At 44.0% G+C, this 18,482-nt stretch overlaps 1 protein-coding gene across 2 annotated transcripts in view; it reads right to left on the bottom strand.

Moving 5' to 3' along the window:
* The window catches only part of ANXA10 (annexin A10), a 169,343-nt gene that overhangs the window by 74,645 nt on the left and 76,216 nt on the right, over positions 1-18,482 (bottom strand). For both annotated transcript variants that reach the window (XM_077279471.1, XM_077279472.1), the window contains exon 3: positions 14,976-15,070. In XM_077279471.1, the coding sequence (XP_077135586.1) occupies positions 14,976-15,070 (95 nt within the window). The remainder of the gene's footprint in view (positions 1-14,975; positions 15,071-18,482) is intronic.

Raw genomic sequence — 18,482 nt, 5'->3', positions numbered from 1 at the left:
CGCATGGTGTGTGTTGGCGAAATACACAAATAACCGAACAGTATTGGGGCAAAAAGCATTAACATTTCTTAAAAAAAAAATTAACAGCGCTGGCTTGGGGTAGAGTGACGGAACTGGGAGGTGTGTAGAGGTGAGGCCTGGCTGAAGACGACACAGGGGTTGCAGGAGAAGGAGCAATTAAACTAGTGGGGTCAGGGAGTTCAGGGATGGTGCTAGAAGCATGGGAAGGCACAGAGACACTGGGAGGGGGGACAAACCTGACATCACAGACACATTGGGAGGTGAGAAGGGAGGGATAGCGATAGTCCGCATCTTTTTCTTTTTCCCTTTTTGGGATCGGCGCTGCAGTCTGGGGAGCCTTGGTGGGCTCAGTTCTTGTGGCCCGGTCATGGTGGCTGACCTGTCATGGTCCGTGTGCTGGTGCTGCTGCATGGTGGTGGTGGTGGTTGTGAAGGCCATGCCAGGGTCCGGCTGCTGCTGCATGGTGGTGGTGGTGAAGGTCATGCCGGGGTCCGGCTGCTGCTGCATGGTGGGGGTGGTGAAGGCCATGCCAGGGTCCGGGTGCTGCTGCTGCATCCTGGTGGTGGTGAAAGCCATGGCAGGGTCAGGCTGCAGCTGCTGCAGCTGGAACCTGGTGATGGTGGCTGACCTGTCCTGATCTGGGTGCTGCCGCTGCATGGTGGTGGCAGTGGAGGATGTCCAAGCAGGAGCAGCAGTTGGCATGGTGGTGGAGGTGGGCTGTCCAACCGCACTCGGCATGGTGGTGGCGCTGTAGTGGTGTCTGGCAGTGCTTGGAATGGTGGTGGCCGTGCAGTGGTATGCAGCAGAGCTCGGCATTGAGGTCAAGCGTGACAGTGTTGGCACAGGTGGAAATGCCACCACTGGCTGCTGAAAATACCGAGCCTGTTGCATAGCCTGTACGTAAGCAGCATTGCAGGCCTGCATGACACTAAGCTGGAGATCAGGAGTAAGGTGTTCCGACATTCCCTTTTCTATTTGATTAAAAAAATGATGTGCTGGCCTCTGGAGGTCGGCTTTCACTTGGTCAAGGCTTCTGGTGACATCCTGGATAAGTGTATTCATATGGTTTAAGCCACTATCCAGTCTGTATGCCATCGCCTTGAGTCCATCATGAAAGATCGAGCTCAAGTGCAAAAACTCGGGCATGAGTGACCTGCCCGAGGCCCTCTGCTGCTGCCGGGAAGAGCCCAAGAGGCAGAGGACTGGGACAGGGGAACACCTGATGGACCAGCTTTCTGGTCTCCAGTCTGTTTTGCAAGCCCACTTGCTGCTGCGCTGCTGGATGGCTGGGATGGGTCCATGGCTGTTTGATGAAGGACCGCTCCAGAACCAGGGTCAAGAGTGCTGCTCCAGGTGCTGTGAACAAAAAAAAAACATTAGTACAAAACATTTATAATAGTAAAAGCGCCAACTCCTGTGGAATTGAAAAATGCAGATTAGGCAATACAACACAATCCAATACAAGACAAAAATACTTACGCACTCTGAGCAAGGACCGGTCTCAAAAATGCCAGCATGCGGTGATGCTTATATTTTCTGATCATTGCTCCAGAACCACTGGGAACCCGGCTCTCTTGACGAAGGTCCTTGTTGAAGCAATCCTTCATCGAATGCCAACGTGTTCTGACTTTGAGCACTGTTTAAAAAAAACATGGTTAGACAATTCACTTTTGGCCGGGATCACACAACTGTGTGTGATCAGAGAAACTCTCAGGAGTTTCTCTCATCACACACAATTGTGTGATCCCGGCCAAGGTCACTGCTGCATCACATGCAATACTTACAAAATGCCTTGCGGACCCGAGCCGGGGCATTGTCCCAGCCATCCCACATTTCTTGGGCCACCACATTCCATAGTCGCCGGATCGTCACGTTGTCCGAGTGCTGCGGAACCCGGGTGTCCCACAACGGGACTCGCTTATGGACCAGGAAGATGAGGATGTCATTGTCAATCAGGTCCCCATCCCTTTCTGGAACCTAGAAAATAAATAAATACATTCATTTAATGTTTGAGACATTATCATAAGGAAAAGAAAGAAAACAACAGAGACAGAAAAGAGGCAAGAATATTCAAAGTTAAGAAAAAAACAAGGAGTCAAGAAGAAAAAGGTAAAGAAAGAGCAAAGTAAAGAAATGAACAGTCAAGAATAGTAAAGTCAGAATACAATAAACAGAGTACAGTCAGTCAGGTATACTTACACGCTGCCTTGCCACACACGCTGCTCCTGCTCGGCCTCTGCCGCAGTTGAAGAACTGTTCTGAAAAAGAAAAAAAAATGTGTCACGTGTAGATGTGACAGAGAATACTTACCAATCCGAAGAGGTGAGTACTCACTTCACTGTCATTTCCACCTTGTCAGGCCCAAGACGCTCCTCAGAAGAAGACAATGATGACATTCTGATACATGCAGCAAGAATAAAAAGACAGAAATTATTAGGACATATAGAGAGAGAAAAAAGATAATACAGACATTGGCTTTGATACTCACATTGTCCAAAGTGTTGATTCCTCCCAGGTTCTTTCCAGCGTCTGATCTGCTTCCCAGTCTGCAAAGTTGTGGACTGCCAATGCCCACTCCCTCCTTTTATCAGTTTGTATGTGGGGGGTGGCTAATCAGTGTCTAGATAGTTTTTCCTGTGGTAAAACGCATGCGTTCACAAACGTAAACAAAAGCATGTGCTTGCGAATGCATGCATTCTCATAGACTGAAATGCGTTTTTTCGCCGCATTCATTCCGCTAACAACCGCAAATTCACGCTTCTGAAATTACAACATGTAGCGTTTACCGTGCCAAGCCGCAGGCAATGAAATGAGGCATGCATTGTAAAACGCGGCTAAATGCATCCAATCGCAGGCACCTGCGTCCCTAATGTTAAAGATAGGAATACACGACGCAAGTGGAAAAATGCGGCATAAAAGCTGCGGACACAACCGCAAATGTGAAACCAGCCTAAGACACTTGTCTTTAATGCAGGTAACAAGTTGATTAGGAGCGTCTAACTGGTCTGTAGGAGCTAGAACTCTTAATTGTTCGTAGGGAATCAAATACTTATTTCTCACTGCAAATTGCAAATACATTTATATAATTTATATAAATTATCTATCTCTGAGCTGCTACTGTGCAGGCGTGGGTGGCGCCATCTTGGGAGATGGCACCACTAGCGCAGTAGCAGCTATCTGGTCACAGCAGCAGACACCAATAGCAGCTACTGCACAGGCGCAGCGGGCACAATTTTCAAATAACTGAATAAAAACAACCTGAAAAAATTTATTATTGGCACACTCTGGGGAGATCTCAAGCGTGCAGTTCATGCTAGACAGCCCAGGAATTTACTGGAACTGGAGGCTTTTTGCCAAGAAGAGTGGGCAGCTTTACCATGTAAGAAAATAGAGAACCTCATCCACAACTACCATAAAAGACTTCAAGCTGTCATTGATGTTAGAGGGGGCAATACACAGTATTAAGAAATGGGGTATGTGAACTGAACTTTTGATCAGGATCATTTGGATGTTTGGGCTGTCATTATGATTTAAAAAGAGAAAACACAGTAGTTTGACAATAAATGGCGTCACCCAACCACTAACCATGAGTGGAGAAAAAGTTTTGGTGTTATCATTCATATTCTCTGAAAAAAAGCCAAGAAAGCAAAAATTCTGCCAGGATATGTAAACTTTTGAGCACAATTGTATGTATAATGTACAGAATGTGAAATGTGTTGCTACCATGCGCTAAATAATATAAGGGATTATAATGCATAAATAATGTAAAGTATTATTGGATGTTATTGAGTGAGGTGTATCTTGATAATATATTGAGCATGAGTTATATAGAGGTGATACATTCGTGTAACATGTATATTGTGAATAGACGGATATTGTAGTGTACAGCATAGGGTAAGATCCAGATTAGGATTTAGGACAAAAGACTTAAAACATACTGATATTTGACAGTAACTGTAGTTAGGTGGGGACATAGGATAAGGTATAGTTAATGTTTGGGACTAACCTACAATGGAATGTTGATAATGCTAGTATGAAGCAGACTACTTCTTGATAGTTAGTCAGATAGGAAGTTCAGTAACCAAGATCAAGTTCAAGTGCAGTGCGCTGCTGGTGGCAGCTATGAACTATCGTTCATAACAATGGTAGGCCTTACTACACTCCCTTGTGGACATTCCTGCATTCTGGAGCTCAGGGCTCAATACTGGTACTGAGAGGAGTGCCTTATCCTCTGATGTACAGGGGACGATGGACACGGAACCGCAAGAAAGGAAGGTAGCAGATCCTGGGTGCACTGTGGGACTGGACAGGAAATCCCTGTGGCAGACAGGAATAGCTGATGTAGGGATAATCCAGCAGGAATGGCTAAGAATGGTGGAAACAGACTGTTTTAAGGAAACATATTGGGATAAGGAAACAGGGAACAAGAAAGGTTGTGCCCAATGCTGCTTCTTACAATCTGATGAACTTGAACTGTCCAGTAAACTGTTGTTGAGTAATACAAACTGTCTGTTCTCTGAGTTATGTGTGGCAGCTCCAGAAGATGGAGGCCTAGAAACAACAGAGGCCTGTGGGCTACACGTGATTTTGATATACCCTACACGAGCAGCCCATTGGGACTGGGACGAGATTTTCATGTGAAGTGCCAAGACGATGTGAAGCTGCATCTCGGTCATGGTTACTATTTGTGGTCAAATACAAATGGTCCCCTTTAGGTAAACTGGGAATCAGCCCTCCGCCAATCTGATATTGATTTACAGTCCCTGACAGAAGTTATGTCGCTTATCCATGTTATGTAAATAAAAGCTAATAACTTGACGTTAAATTCATCTATTGGTTGTACAACTTATTCTTTTGAAAGCTGAAACCCTCCGAAATGTGGTTTAGGTTAAGAAAATAAATTGGCATCAATGCAGAAATATTGATCATTTAATGGACACAGAATGGTCAGATTTTGGCAAGATAAAAGTTTTGTCGCCTGGTCATATAAGGCACCCAATCCTAGTTTACATCCTCACCTGTGCTCAGTAAATGATCAGTTAATTAGTGTGTGTGTATAAAAAGAAACCCAGCACCCCAGACCTTCACTTGAACTGCAACTTGAGCTCTGACAACATACCAAAAATCCACCCTGTGACCAAAGCCTGGATTATCAAGAGGCCGAAGACCAGATCCACTGCAGAGGTGGCTGGCACCTTTAATGTGTCTCAGTGTCAAGTACAAAGAATTAAAAAAGATTTGAAGAGACTGGAGATGTGTTTGACAAGCCCAGGTCCGGCAGACCCCGCAAGACAACTACTCAGGAGGAACGTTTGTTGGATAGAAAATCCAAAGCAAGCCCCTCATCCACTGCAGCAGAGCTCCAACAGGCCTTGTCACCTCAAGCCCCTGTGTCAACTAGACCAGTTTGTAGGATTATGTCTCAAAATGGCCTCCATGGTTGAATTAGTGCCCAGAAGCCAGCACTAAACAAAAGGCAAATAAAAAACCATGTGGTATTTGCAAAGTCTCATAGCCTGCTAAAGAGATGGATGCTGGAAAAGTGTCAGAAGGTGGATTTCTCTGACGAGTCTTCAATAGAATTACACCACAGCCGCCGCAAATACTGCAGGAGACCTACTGGAGTCCGTATGGATCCAAAATACACCCAGAAAACAGTTACATTTGGTGGTGGAAAGATCATGGTCTGGGGTTACATTCAGTATGGGGGTGTGCGAAACATATGCAAGGTGGAAGGCAATATCAATAGCCTAAAATAAGAAGTATTAGCTACCTATTATATTCCAAATCACTAAAGGGGTCCAATTCTGCAGCAGGATGGTTCTCCATCTCATACACCCATCTCTACAACAAAGTTACTCCAGGCAAAAAAGATTAAGGTGCTCAAGGACTGGCAAGCCAGACATGAACATCATTGAGCATTTTTTTTTGTAGGATGAAAGAGGAAGCTTGGAAGACAAAACCAAAGAATCTAGATGAACTCTAGGAGGCATGTAAGACTGCATTCTTTGCTATTCCTGATGACTTCATTAATAAATTGTATGAATCATTGTTGAACCGCATGGATGCAGTCCTTCAAGCTCATGGAAGTCACACAAAATATTAAATATGACTCTAATAGCACCACACCTTCATTCACCAATGTTATGCAACATATATTTGTATGTTAAGTTAATTATCTGTTTGAATATCACATTACTCTCTGTGGGCGACAAAACTTTTGTCTTGCCAAAATCTGACCATTCTGTGTCCATTAACTGATCAATATTTCTGCATGATGCCAATTTATTTTCTTAACCTAAACCACATTTCGGAGGGTTTCAGCTTTCAAAAGAATAATTTATACAACCAATAGATGAGTTTAACGTCAGGTTATAAGCTTTTATTTACATAACATGGATAAGCGACATAAGTTCTGTCAGGGAGTGTAGAATGGAATAATCCCTTTATTTTTTTTATTATATAAAGAATATTTAGTTGCTGAAACAAGAATACTAAATATAAGTCCTTCAGTTGCCATTTTCTATACAGCACTTTTGGTGACAATTACACAGTAGTACCTGACTTTTAAATGCTCTTCAACTCAAATCTACAAATTATCAAGTCTATGATATAAGGCTGATGTGTCAAGAAAGCAGCAGCAACACGGGCCAGATTTCCTGTTATCAATGTTGGAATAGAGAAATAACAAATATGGTTTTTTTTAGGTGGAAATAGCCCTCAATGCAATGTTAGCTTAAATGAACGGGCAACTACGTATATTCATAGAATTCACTTTTGTCAATTGTTCACTTATGACCCTTGTGCCTGTTGCAGATTTCAGGAGAATTGTCAGCACTCAGATGTTGTGTGAGAATGAACTGTTTTACTTTGGACACACAGCCACCATTATCTACCTTCCAATTGCTGGAGTTCAACCATCATGGCCACTGCCAATACAGAGGACAGGACTAAATGGAGTGGAGGTCGCTCATGCGCAATACTGTTTCATTTATTGTTGACCCCTTCATGACCAGAGGTATTTTTGATTTTGCATTTTCAATTTTTGCTCCCCTTCTTCCCAGAGCTATAACTTTTTTTATTTTTTGTCAATATTGACTTGTGACGGCTTGATTTTTTGCGGGACGAGTTGTACTTTTGAACGACATCATTGGTTTTAACATATCGTGTACTGGAAAACGGGAAAAAAATTCCAAGTGAAATTGCAAAAAAAAGTGCAATCCCACAATTGTTTTTTTGTTTTGCTTTTTTACTATGTTCAATAAATGCTTAAACTGACCTGCCATTATGATTTTCCAGGTCGTTACGAGTTCACAGACACCAAACATGTCTACGTTCTATTTTATCTAAGCGGTGAAAAAAAATTCCAAAGTTTGTTAAAAAAATAAAAATAAAACTGCACAATTTTCCGATACCCGTAGCCCGTCTCCATTTTTCGTAATTGTGGGTTGGGTAAGGGCTTATTTTTTGCGTGCTGAGCTGACATTATTTTGATTGCCCGTTATTGCATTTTAATGCAATGTTGCAGATACCAAAACAGCGTAATTCTGGTGTTTTGAAATTTTTCTCGTTACGCCGTTTAGCGAGCGCATTAATTCTTTTTTTATGTTAATAGATCGGGCAATTCTGAATGCGCTGATACCAAATATGTGTATATTTGATTTTTTTTATTGTTTTATTTTGAATGGGGCAAAAGGAGGGTGATTTGAACTTTTATTTTTTAATTGGTAAAATATTTTCAAAAACATACTTTTGGCATGCCTCAATAGCCTCCATGGGAAACTAGAAGCTGCCATAACTTGATCGGCTCTGCCTCATACAGGCGATGATCAGATCACCTATATGTAGTGAAATCGCTGACTTGCTATGAGTGCCGACCACCAGGCAGCGCTCATAGCAATCTGGCAATGACAACCATAGAGGTCTGCAGGAGACTTCTGGTTGTCATGCCAACCCATTGGCGACCCGTGGTCATGTGACACGGGCGCCGATGGGCAGGATTTCCGGCACGCTTGCCGGAAGTACGTGTTAAATGCCCCTGTCAGACTTTGACAGGGGCATTTAACGGGATAACAGCGGCGGGTGGATCGCTATTCCTCCTGCGGTCGTTAGCGGCACATGTCAGCTGTTCAAAACACCTGACTTCTCCTGGAAATGATGTGCGCTTACCTCTAGAGTCTGTATCAAACGGAGGGTGTCCGACATCGGCATATTATTACGCCCGATGTCAGAAAGGGGTTAAAGGGGTTGTTCACTACTAAGACAACCCCTTCTTTTAAACTAAATGTTCATTCTAATAAAATAATAAGCCTATACTCAACTCCCGTGCCGTCTCTGCTCCTGCGGTGTTAGCACTCGCTCTTCCCGGGGCTGTGATACAGTGTTGCGAGTTGTGCCGCCAGCACCCAATCAGCGATGGGGTCACTGTCTCCACTTTCATACGAATTGAACTTGAAGAGGAAGCCAGGGCTGCAGGGCTTCATTTTCAGTTTGTCCAAAGGTGCAGAAAGTGACGCCATTGCTGATTGGGTATCACATGTCATTCCACCGCATCACAGCCTTGGGACCTCGAGTGCCAACACCATGGGAATGGAGCTGGCACAGGAAGTGTGTATAGGCTTTATTATTTTATCAGGACTGAACATTTAGTTTAGGAATGGGAGCTCTGGGAATTGCCGAGCGAGGCACTTGGTTGATGTTCGCCGTTTGTGCTAGAATGAATGGAAAGGCAGTGAGCATGACTGATATATGCTCCATTCAGCCGGGCCATAAGCCTGCAGCTGTTGTGTACTCCAACAGTTCTTTTATTTTTTTCAGTGTAATACTGTACTGTACTGTATACTGTCTCAACGCATTAATCTAACTATCCCTGTTATGGTTCTCAATGGCAAGAGAACATAGCCCAGCATACATAGGAACTAGCTCTTGGAAGGATGGAAACTTAAACTGACCATGAACTAAACCTGCCGCACAACTAACAGTAGCCGGGTAGCGTAGCCTGCGTTTTATCCCTAGACGCCCAGCGCCGGCCGGAGGACTAACTAATCCTGGCAGAGGAAAATATAGTCCTGGCTCACCTCTAGAGAAATTTCCCCGAAAGGCAGACAGAGGCCCCCACATATATTGGCGGTGATTTAAGATGAAAATGACAAACGTAGTATGAAAATAGGTTTAGCAAAATCGAGGTCCGCTTACTAGATAGCCGGAAGACAGAAAGGGTACTTTCATGGTCAGCTGAAAACCCTATCAATACACCATCCTGAAATTACTTTAAGACTCTAGTATTAACTCATAACATCAGAGTGGCAATTTCAGATCACAAGAGCTTTCCAGACACAGAAACGAAACTGCAGCTGTGAACTGGAACAAAATGCAAAAAACAAACAAGGACAAAAGTCCGACTTAGCTGGAAGTTGTCTGGTAGCAGGAACATGCACAGAAAGGCTTCTGATTACAATGTTGACCGGCATGGAAGTGACAGAGGAGCAAGGTTAAATAGTGACTCCCACATCCTGATGGGAACAGGTGAACAGAGGGGATGATGCACACAAGTTCAATTCCACCAGTGGCCACCGGGGGAGCCCAAAATCCAATTTCACAACAGTACCCCCCCCTCAAGGAGGGGGCACCGAACCCTCACCAGAACCACCAGGGCGATCAGGATGAGCCCTATGAAAGGCACGGACCAGATCGGAGGCATGAACATCAGAGGCAGTCACCCAAGAATTATCCTCCTGACCGTATCCCTTCCATTTGACCAGATACTGGAGTTTCCGTCTGGAAACACGGGAGTCCAAGATTTTTTCCACAACGTACTCCAACTCGCCCTCAACCAACACCGGAGCAGGAGGCTCAACGGAAGGCACAACCGGTACCTCATACCTGCGCAACAATGACCGATGAAAAACATTATGAATAGAAAAAGATGCAGGGAGGTCCAAATGGAAGGACACAGGGTTAAGAATCTCCAATATCTTGTACGGGCCGATGAACCGAGGCTTAAACTTAGGAGAAGAAACCCTCATAGGGACAAAACGAGAAGACAACCACACCAAGTCCCCGACACAAAGCCGAGGACCAACCCGACGCCGGCGGTTGGCAAAAAGCTGAGTCTTCTCCTGGGACAACTTCAAATTGTCCACCACCTGCCCCCAAATCTGATGCAACCTCTCCACCACAGCATCCACTCCAGGACAATCCGAAGATTCCACCTGACCGGAGGAAAATCGAGGATGAAACCCCGAATTACAGAAAAAAGGAGACACCAAGGTGGCAGAGCTGGCCCGATTATTGAGGGCAAACTCCGCTAAAGGCAAAAAAGCAACCCAATCATCCTGATCTGCAGACACAAAACACCTCAAATATGTCTCCAAAGTCTGATTCGTCCGCTCGGTCTGGCCATTAGTCTGAGGATGGAAAGCAGACGAGAAAGACAAATCTATGCCCATCCTAGCACAGAATGCCCGCCAAAATCTAGACACGAATTGGGTTCCTCTGTCAGAAACGATATTCTCCGGAATACCATGCAAACGAACCACATTTTGAAAAAACAGAGGAACCAACTCGGAAGAAGAAGGCAACTTAGGCAGGGGAACCAAATGGACCATCTTAGAGAAACGGTCACACACCACCCAGATGACAGACATCTTCTGAGAAACAGGAAGATCCGAAATAAAATCCATCGAGATGTGCGTCCAAGGCCTCTTCGGGATAGGCAAGGGCAACAACAATCCACTAGCCCGAGAACAACAAGGCTTGGCCCGAGCACAAACGTCACAAGACTGCACAAAGCCTCGTACATCTCGTGACAGGGAAGGCCACCAGAAGGACCTTGCCACCAAATCCCTGGTACCAAAGATTCCAGGATGACCTGCCAACGCAGAAGAATGAACCTCAGAAATGACTTTACTGGTCCAATCATCAGGAACAAACAGTCTACCAGGTGGGCAACGATCAGGTCTATCCGCCTGAAAATCCTGCAAGGCCCGCCGCAGGTCCGGAGAAACGGCAGACAATATCACTCCATCCTTAAGGATACCTGTAGGTTCAGAATTACCAGGGGAGTCAGGCTCAAAACTCCTAGAAAGGGCATCCGCCTTAACATTCTTAGAACCCGGTAGGTATGACACCACAAAATTAAACCGAGAGAAAAACAACGACCAGCGCGCCTGTCTAGGATTCAGGCGTCTGGCGGACTCAAGATAAATTAAATTTTTGTGGTCGGTCAATACCACCACCTGATGTCTAGCCCCCTCAAGCCAAAGACGCCACTCCTCAAAAGCCCACTTCATGGCCAAAAGCTCCCGATTCCCAATATCATAATTCCGCTCGGCGGGCGAAAATTTACGAGAAAAAAAAGCACAAGGTTTCATCACGGAGCAGTCGGAACTTCTTTGCGACAAAACCGCCCCAGCTCCGATTTCAGAAGCGTCGACCTCAACCTGAAAAGGAAGAGCAACATCAGGCTGACGCAACACAGGGGCGGAAGAAAAGCGGCGCTTAAGCTCCCGAAAGGCCTCCACAGCAGCAGGGGACCAATCAGCAACATCAGCACCCTTCTTAGTCAAATCAGTCAATGGTTTAACAACATCAGAAAAACCAGCAATAAATCGACGATAAAAGTTAGCAAAGCCCAAAAATTTCTGAAGACTCTTAAGAGAAGAGGGTTGCGTCCAATCACAAATAGCCCGAACCTTGACAGGATCCATCTCGATGGAAGAGGGGGAAAAAATGTATCCCAAGAAGGAAATCTTTTGAACCCCAAAAACGCACTTAGAACCCTTCACACACAAGGAATTAGACCGCAAAACCTGAAAAACCCTCCTGACCTGCTGGACATGAGAGTCCCAGTCATCCGAAAAAATCAGAATATCATCCAGATACACGATCATAAATTTATCCAAATAATCACGGAAAATGTCATGCATAAAGGACTGAAAGACTGAAGGGGCATTTGAAAGGCCAAAAGGCATCACCAAATACTCAAAGTGGCCCTCGGGCGTATTAAATGCGGTTTTCCACTCATCCCCCTGCTTAATTCGCACCAAATTATACGCCCCACGGAGATCTATCTTAGAGAACCACTTGGCCCCCTTTATGCGAGCAAACAAATCAGTCAGCAGTGGCAACGGATATTGATATTTAACCGTGATTTTATTCAAAAGCCGATAATCAATACACGGCCTCAAAGAGCCATCTTTCTTAGACACAAAGAAAAAACCGGCTCCTAAGGGAGATGACGAAGGACGAATATGTCCCTTTTCCAAGGACTCCTTTATATATTCTCGCATAGCAGCATGTTCAGGCACAGACAGATTAAATAAACGACCCTTAGGGTATTTACTACCCGGAATCAAATCTATGGCACAATCGCACTCCCGGTGCGGAGGTAATGAACCAAGCTTAGGTTCTTCAAAAACGTCACGATAGTCAGACAAGAATTCAGGAATCTCAGAGGGAATAGATGACGAAATGGAAACCAAAGGTACGTCCCCATGCATCCCCTTACATCCCCAGCTTAACACAGACATAGCGTTCCAGTCGAGGACTGGGTTATGAGATTGCAGCCATGGCAATCCAAGCACCAACACATCATGTAGATTATACAGCACAAGAAAGCGAATAATCTCCTGATGATCCGGATTAATTCGCATAGTTACTTGTGTCCAGTATTGTGGTTTATTACTAGCCAATGGGGTGGAGTCAATCCCCTTCAGAGGTATAGGAGTTTCAAGAGGCTCTAAATCATACCCACAGCGTTTGGCAAAGGACCAATCCATAAGACTCAAAGCGGCGCCAGAGTCAACATAGGCATCCGCGGTAATAGATGATAAAGAACAAATCAGGGTCACAGATAGAATAAACTTAGACTGAAAAGTGCCAATTGATTTAACCCTTTGTGGGCCGGTCAAACTGTTATGGTTCTCAATGGCAAGAGAACATAGCCCAGCATACATAGGAACTAGCTCTTGGAAGGATGGAAACTTAAACTGACCATGAACTAAACCTGCCGCACAACTAACAGTAGCCGGGTAGTGTAGCCTGCGTTTTATCCCTAGACGCCCAGCGCCGGCCGGAGGACTAACTAATCCTGGCAGAGGAAAATATAGTCCTGGCTCACCTCTAGAGAAATTTCCCCGAAAGGCAGACAGAGGCCCCCACATATATTGGCGGTGATTTAAGATGAAAATGACAAACGTAGTATGAAAATAGGTTTAGCAAAATCGAGGTCCGCTTACTAGATAGCCGGAAGACAGAAAGGGTACTTTCATGGTCAGCTGAAAACCCTATCAATACACCATCCTGAAATTACTTTAAGACTCTAGTATTAACTCATAACATCAGAGTGGCAATTTCAGATCACAAGAGCTTTCCAGACACAGAAACGAAACTGCAGCCGTGAACTGGAACAAAATGCAAAAAACAAACAAGGACAAAAGTCCGACTTAGCTGGAAGTTGTCTGGTAGCAGGAACATGCACAGAAAGGCTTCTGATTACAATGTTGACCGGCATGGAAGTGACAGAGGAGCAAGGTTAAATAGCGACTCCCACATCCTGATGGGAACAGGTGAACAGAGGGGATGATGCACACAAGTTCAATTCCACCAGTGGCCACCGGGGGAGCCCAAAATCCAATTTCACAACATATCCCTGTGTGGCCCATTCAAAAAACTTAAACCATAATCAGGTTCCTCGCATTATGTTCTCATACACTTTATGCATTTATTAGCCCTCTGTGTCTGTACGGCTACATATCTAGGCTGATAACTGGTTCATGCAGCTTTACATGAATGTCCGAACAATGAAAGCAATTGTTACCATCCACCTCTCGTGTCTCCTCTTTTCCTCATAGATTGTAAGCTTGCGAGCAGGGCCCTCATTCCTCTTGGTATCTATTTTGAACTGTGATTTCTGTTATGCTGTAATGTCTTTTGTCTGTACAAATCCCCTCTATAATTTGTAAAGCGCTGCGGAATATGTTGGCGCTATATAAATAAAAATTATTATTATTTATTATGTAGAGCAATCTATTTAACATTAAAAAATAATTGTCCTTTACATGCAGATAGCTGGTCAGATGTTTATCATGTGCAGTAAATAGTGTTGAGCGATACCGTCCGATACTTGAAAGTATCGGTATCGGATAGTATCGGACGATACCCGAAAAGTATCGGATATCGCCGATACCGATACCCGATACCAATACAAGTCAATGGGACACCAAGTATCAGAAGGTATCCTGATGGATCCCAGGGTCTGAAGGAGAGGAAACTCTCCTTCAGGCCCTGGGATCCATATTAATGTGTAAAATAAAGAATTAAAATAAAAAATATTGATATACTCACCCGTCCGGAGGCCCCTGCACCTTACAGCTGCTAACCGGCAGCCTGCTTTGCTTAAAATGAGCGCGTTCAGGACCTTCCATGACGTCACGGCTTCTGATTGGTCGTGTGCCGCTCATGTGACCGCCACGCGACCAATCACAAGCCGCGACGTCATTCTCAGGTCCTAAATTCCTAGAATGAGGAGTTTAGGGCCTGAGAATGACGTCGTGGCTTGTGATTGGTCGCGTGGCGGTCACATGAGCGGCCCGCAACCAATCAGAAACCGTGACGTCATGGAAGGTCCTAAACGCGCTCATTTTAAGCAAAGCAGGCTGCCGGTTAACAGCGGTAAGGTGCAGGGGCCTCCGGAGAGGTGAGTATATCCATATTTTTTATTTTAATTCTTTATTTTACACATTATTATCGATCCCGATACCGATTCCCGATACCACAAAAGTATCGGAACTCGGTATCGGAATTCTGATACCGCAAATATCCGCCGATACCCGATACTTGCGGTATCGGAATGCTCAACACTAGTAGTAAATCAATAGATATAACACAATAATGAAAGACTATAAAACGACAGATCATTCTCTGCAAATACCAGAAATTTAGATATTTTATACCTTGCCATACAAACTCCCAAAGGCCTCTGCGATCATAATTCTTTGTGCACTGCTGCGTTGGGTAAGAATATCAATCAAGACGTCCTTGTCACAACCTGGAGAGAAATAACATAGTTAACTTTAGTTCTCTACTACAACATGCACACATACATTTCAATATAGTTAGTAGTAACCATTAATGGTTGATATTCACTGCATCAACTAATGTACTATGAAACATGAATATGCACTTTTTGTTTCACTTTTTATTACCCCTTTTCTGTTTTTCCACTATTATCATTAGTTTTTCTTCACTTTACATTTTGTCCTCTCTTGGAACAATTGGATTTTTTGTATTCACTTCTGCATCTCACTTTTTTTTTAGGATATTGTTTTTATTAGTACTAGAATTTTATTTTCCTATGATGCCCCTGAATAGGGTCTTTTTCATTGGACTCATACTTATTGTTATTCTCAATTTTCTGTCTTTTTACTTGCTGATATGGAATATATCTTTGAAAATATGGTGATATGTATAGTGCAGTGATTTTAGATTTTACTTCACAAAAATGTCCGCCGGTTCAAAGTTCCACAGTTTAGCTTTCCATGATGGTTTCAAAACACCTAAAGTGTTCATGTCTCCAATGTCATTTGTAGATTTCTCTGTGACGTGCGCTCTTAGTGAGTGCCGGAATTGAAGGTTTTACTTCTGGGTTTACAACACTACACATGTGCACTAACTGTGGGATCTAATTACATAGGATACATAACACTGGCCCCTGGTCACTTATAGTGACTTTGATTGCTTCTTCCAATAGGTGGGGCTAGAGTTCAAGTTCTCTTTCTCTCTTAAGTGGCAAATATAGATGTTAGGCCTCTTTCACATGTCCTGATATTTTGAGTACCGGAAAAACTGGTACCCTAGATATCCGTGTCCGTGTGTTGTGAGTAATACTTGCGGCACAAGTGTGGCAACCGTGTGCCGCCCGTGTGCCGCATCAGTACTACACAGATGGCCAGCAGGGAAAAAGTGCAACAGTAAGCTCTGTTCCCCGACGGCGGGTGCTGAAGACGGTTCTCATCATTATCCCCTTCTTTGCCTGCAATCGGCGCGAGCAGGGGAGAATGATGTAAGTTATATTAACCCCTTTCTGACCTCGGACGGCATAGTATGTCCGAGGTCAGATTCCCTGCTTTGATGCGGGCTCCGGGGGTGAGCCCGCATCAAAGCCGGGACATGTCAGCTGTTTTGTACAGCTGACATGTGCCCGCAATAGCTGCGGGTGGAATTGCGATCCACCTGCCACTATTAACTAGTGAAATGCCGCTGTCAAACGCTGACAGCGGCATTTAACTAGCCTTTCCAGCCACTGGGCCGGAAATGAGCACATCGCTGACTTCTGTCATGTGATTGGGGGTCAGCGATGCGTCGGCATAACAACCAGAGGTCTCGTTGAGACCTATATTGTTGTTGATGCTGGATTGCTATGAGGGCCACCTTGTGGTCGGCGCTCATAGCAAGCCTGTAATTCTGCTACATAGGAGCGATCTGAGCTTCGCTCCTATGTAGCAGAGCCGATCAACTTGTGTCAGCTTCTAGCCTCTCATGGAGGCTATTGAAGCATGGCAAAAGTAAAAAAAAAAATGCTTTAAAAAATATGAAAAAAAAAAAAAATATATAAAAGTTTAAATCACCGCCCCATTCAAATTAAAACAATATAAATAAAATCAAACATACACATATTTGGTAATTCCGCATTCAGATTTGCCCGATCTATCAATAAAAAAAGGATTGACCTGATCACTAAACGGCGTAGCTAGAAAAACATTCGATATGCCAGAATTAAGTTTATTTGGTCGCCATGACATTGCATTAAAATGCAATAACGGGCGATCAAAAGGAACATATCTGCACCAAACTGGTATCATTAAAAATGTCAGCTCAGCACGCAAAAAATAAGCCCTCAGCTGACCCCAGATGATGAAAAATGGATACGCTACGGGTATTGGAAAATTGTGCAATTTTTTATTTTTTTTCAGCAAAGTTTGGAATTTTTTTTTTACCATTTAGATCAAAAATAACCTAGACATTTTTGGTGTCTATGAACTGGTAATGACCCGGAGAATCAAAATGGCAGTCAGTTTTAGCATTTAGTGAACCTAGTAAAAAAGCCAAACAAAAAAACAAGTGTGGGATTGCACTTTTTTGCCAATTTCACCGCACTTGGAATTTTTTCCCATTTTCTAGTACACGACATGCTAAAACCAATGATTTCTTCAAAAGTACAACTTGTCCTGCAAAAAAATAAGCCCTCTCATGGCCATATTGAAGGAAAAATAAAAAAGTTATGGCTCTGGGAAGGAGGGGAGCGAAAAACGAAAACGCAAAACCGAAAAAAACAGGGGTCATGAAGGGGTTAAAGTCAGAACGAAGACAGCAGGTGGGGTCTTTTGGGACTATTACTCCCATCAACCTACGCCTGCTGCCACTAAGAACAGTGACAGTTGGAGCAGATGATGGAGGTATTCCTCACCCGCCGCCTGCGCTATAGCTAATTAAATTAATAAAAAACCCGGCGTAGGTTCCCTCTGTTGTCTATTACCAGCCTGGCAAAGCTCACAGCTGAGAACTTCTTCAGCAAGCTTGGTTATCAAGAATAGAGGGGTCTCCATGCTGTTTTTCTAATTATTTAAATAAATAATTTTAAAAAACGGCATGGAGTCTCCCCTATTTTTGACAACTAGCCTTGCTAAAGCTCACAGCTGGGGGCTGGTATTGTCAGGCTGGTAAGGGGCCATTGATATAGGCCCCCCAGCCTAAAAACAGCAGCCCGCAGCTGCCCAGAAAAGGCACAACTATTAGATGCACCAATTTTGGTGCTTTCCCGCCTCTTCCTACTTGCCCTGTAGCGGTGGAAAGTGGGGTTCATATTTGTGGGGTTGCTGTCACCTATGTATTGTAAGGTGACATCAATCCCATGGCTTAGTAATGGGGAGGTGTCTATAAGACACCTCTCCATTACTAATTTTATGATTATATGGTAAATAAAGACACAGCCAGAATAAAGTCTTCTATTAGAAATAAAGCAAACCACAGTTTTTCCTTTTTATTTAAAAACTAGCTGAAGAGCCCGGAGTTGCCTGGGCATAGTAAATATCTGTGGTTAGTTATAGCACCTCACTTCTCTCATTTTCCCATCACGCCTCTCATTTTCCCCCTCAAATCTTTCATTTTCCCCCTCACTTCTCTAATTTTCTCCCTCACACCTCTCATCTTCCCCCTCACTCCTCTTATTTTCCCCCTCCTCTCATTCCCCCTCACTCCTCTCATTCCCCCTCACTCCTCTCATTCCCCCTAACACTTGTCATTTCGACCTCACATCTGTCATTTTCCTATCACTCCACTATTTTCCCTCATTCCTCTCATTTTGCACTCACACCTTTTCATTTTCACCTCACAGCTCTCATTTTCACCTCACACCTCTCATTTTCCCCTTGGTATATACATGTTTGTCATCTCCCTTATAT

Source organism: Ranitomeya variabilis, chromosome 1 (assembly GCF_051348905.1).
Source record: "Ranitomeya variabilis isolate aRanVar5 chromosome 1, aRanVar5.hap1, whole genome shotgun sequence".
Lineage (NCBI taxonomy): Eukaryota > Metazoa > Chordata > Amphibia > Anura > Dendrobatidae > Ranitomeya > Ranitomeya variabilis.
Note: the sequence above shows the minus strand (reverse complement) of the source record. Positions and strands in the feature narration are given on the sequence as shown.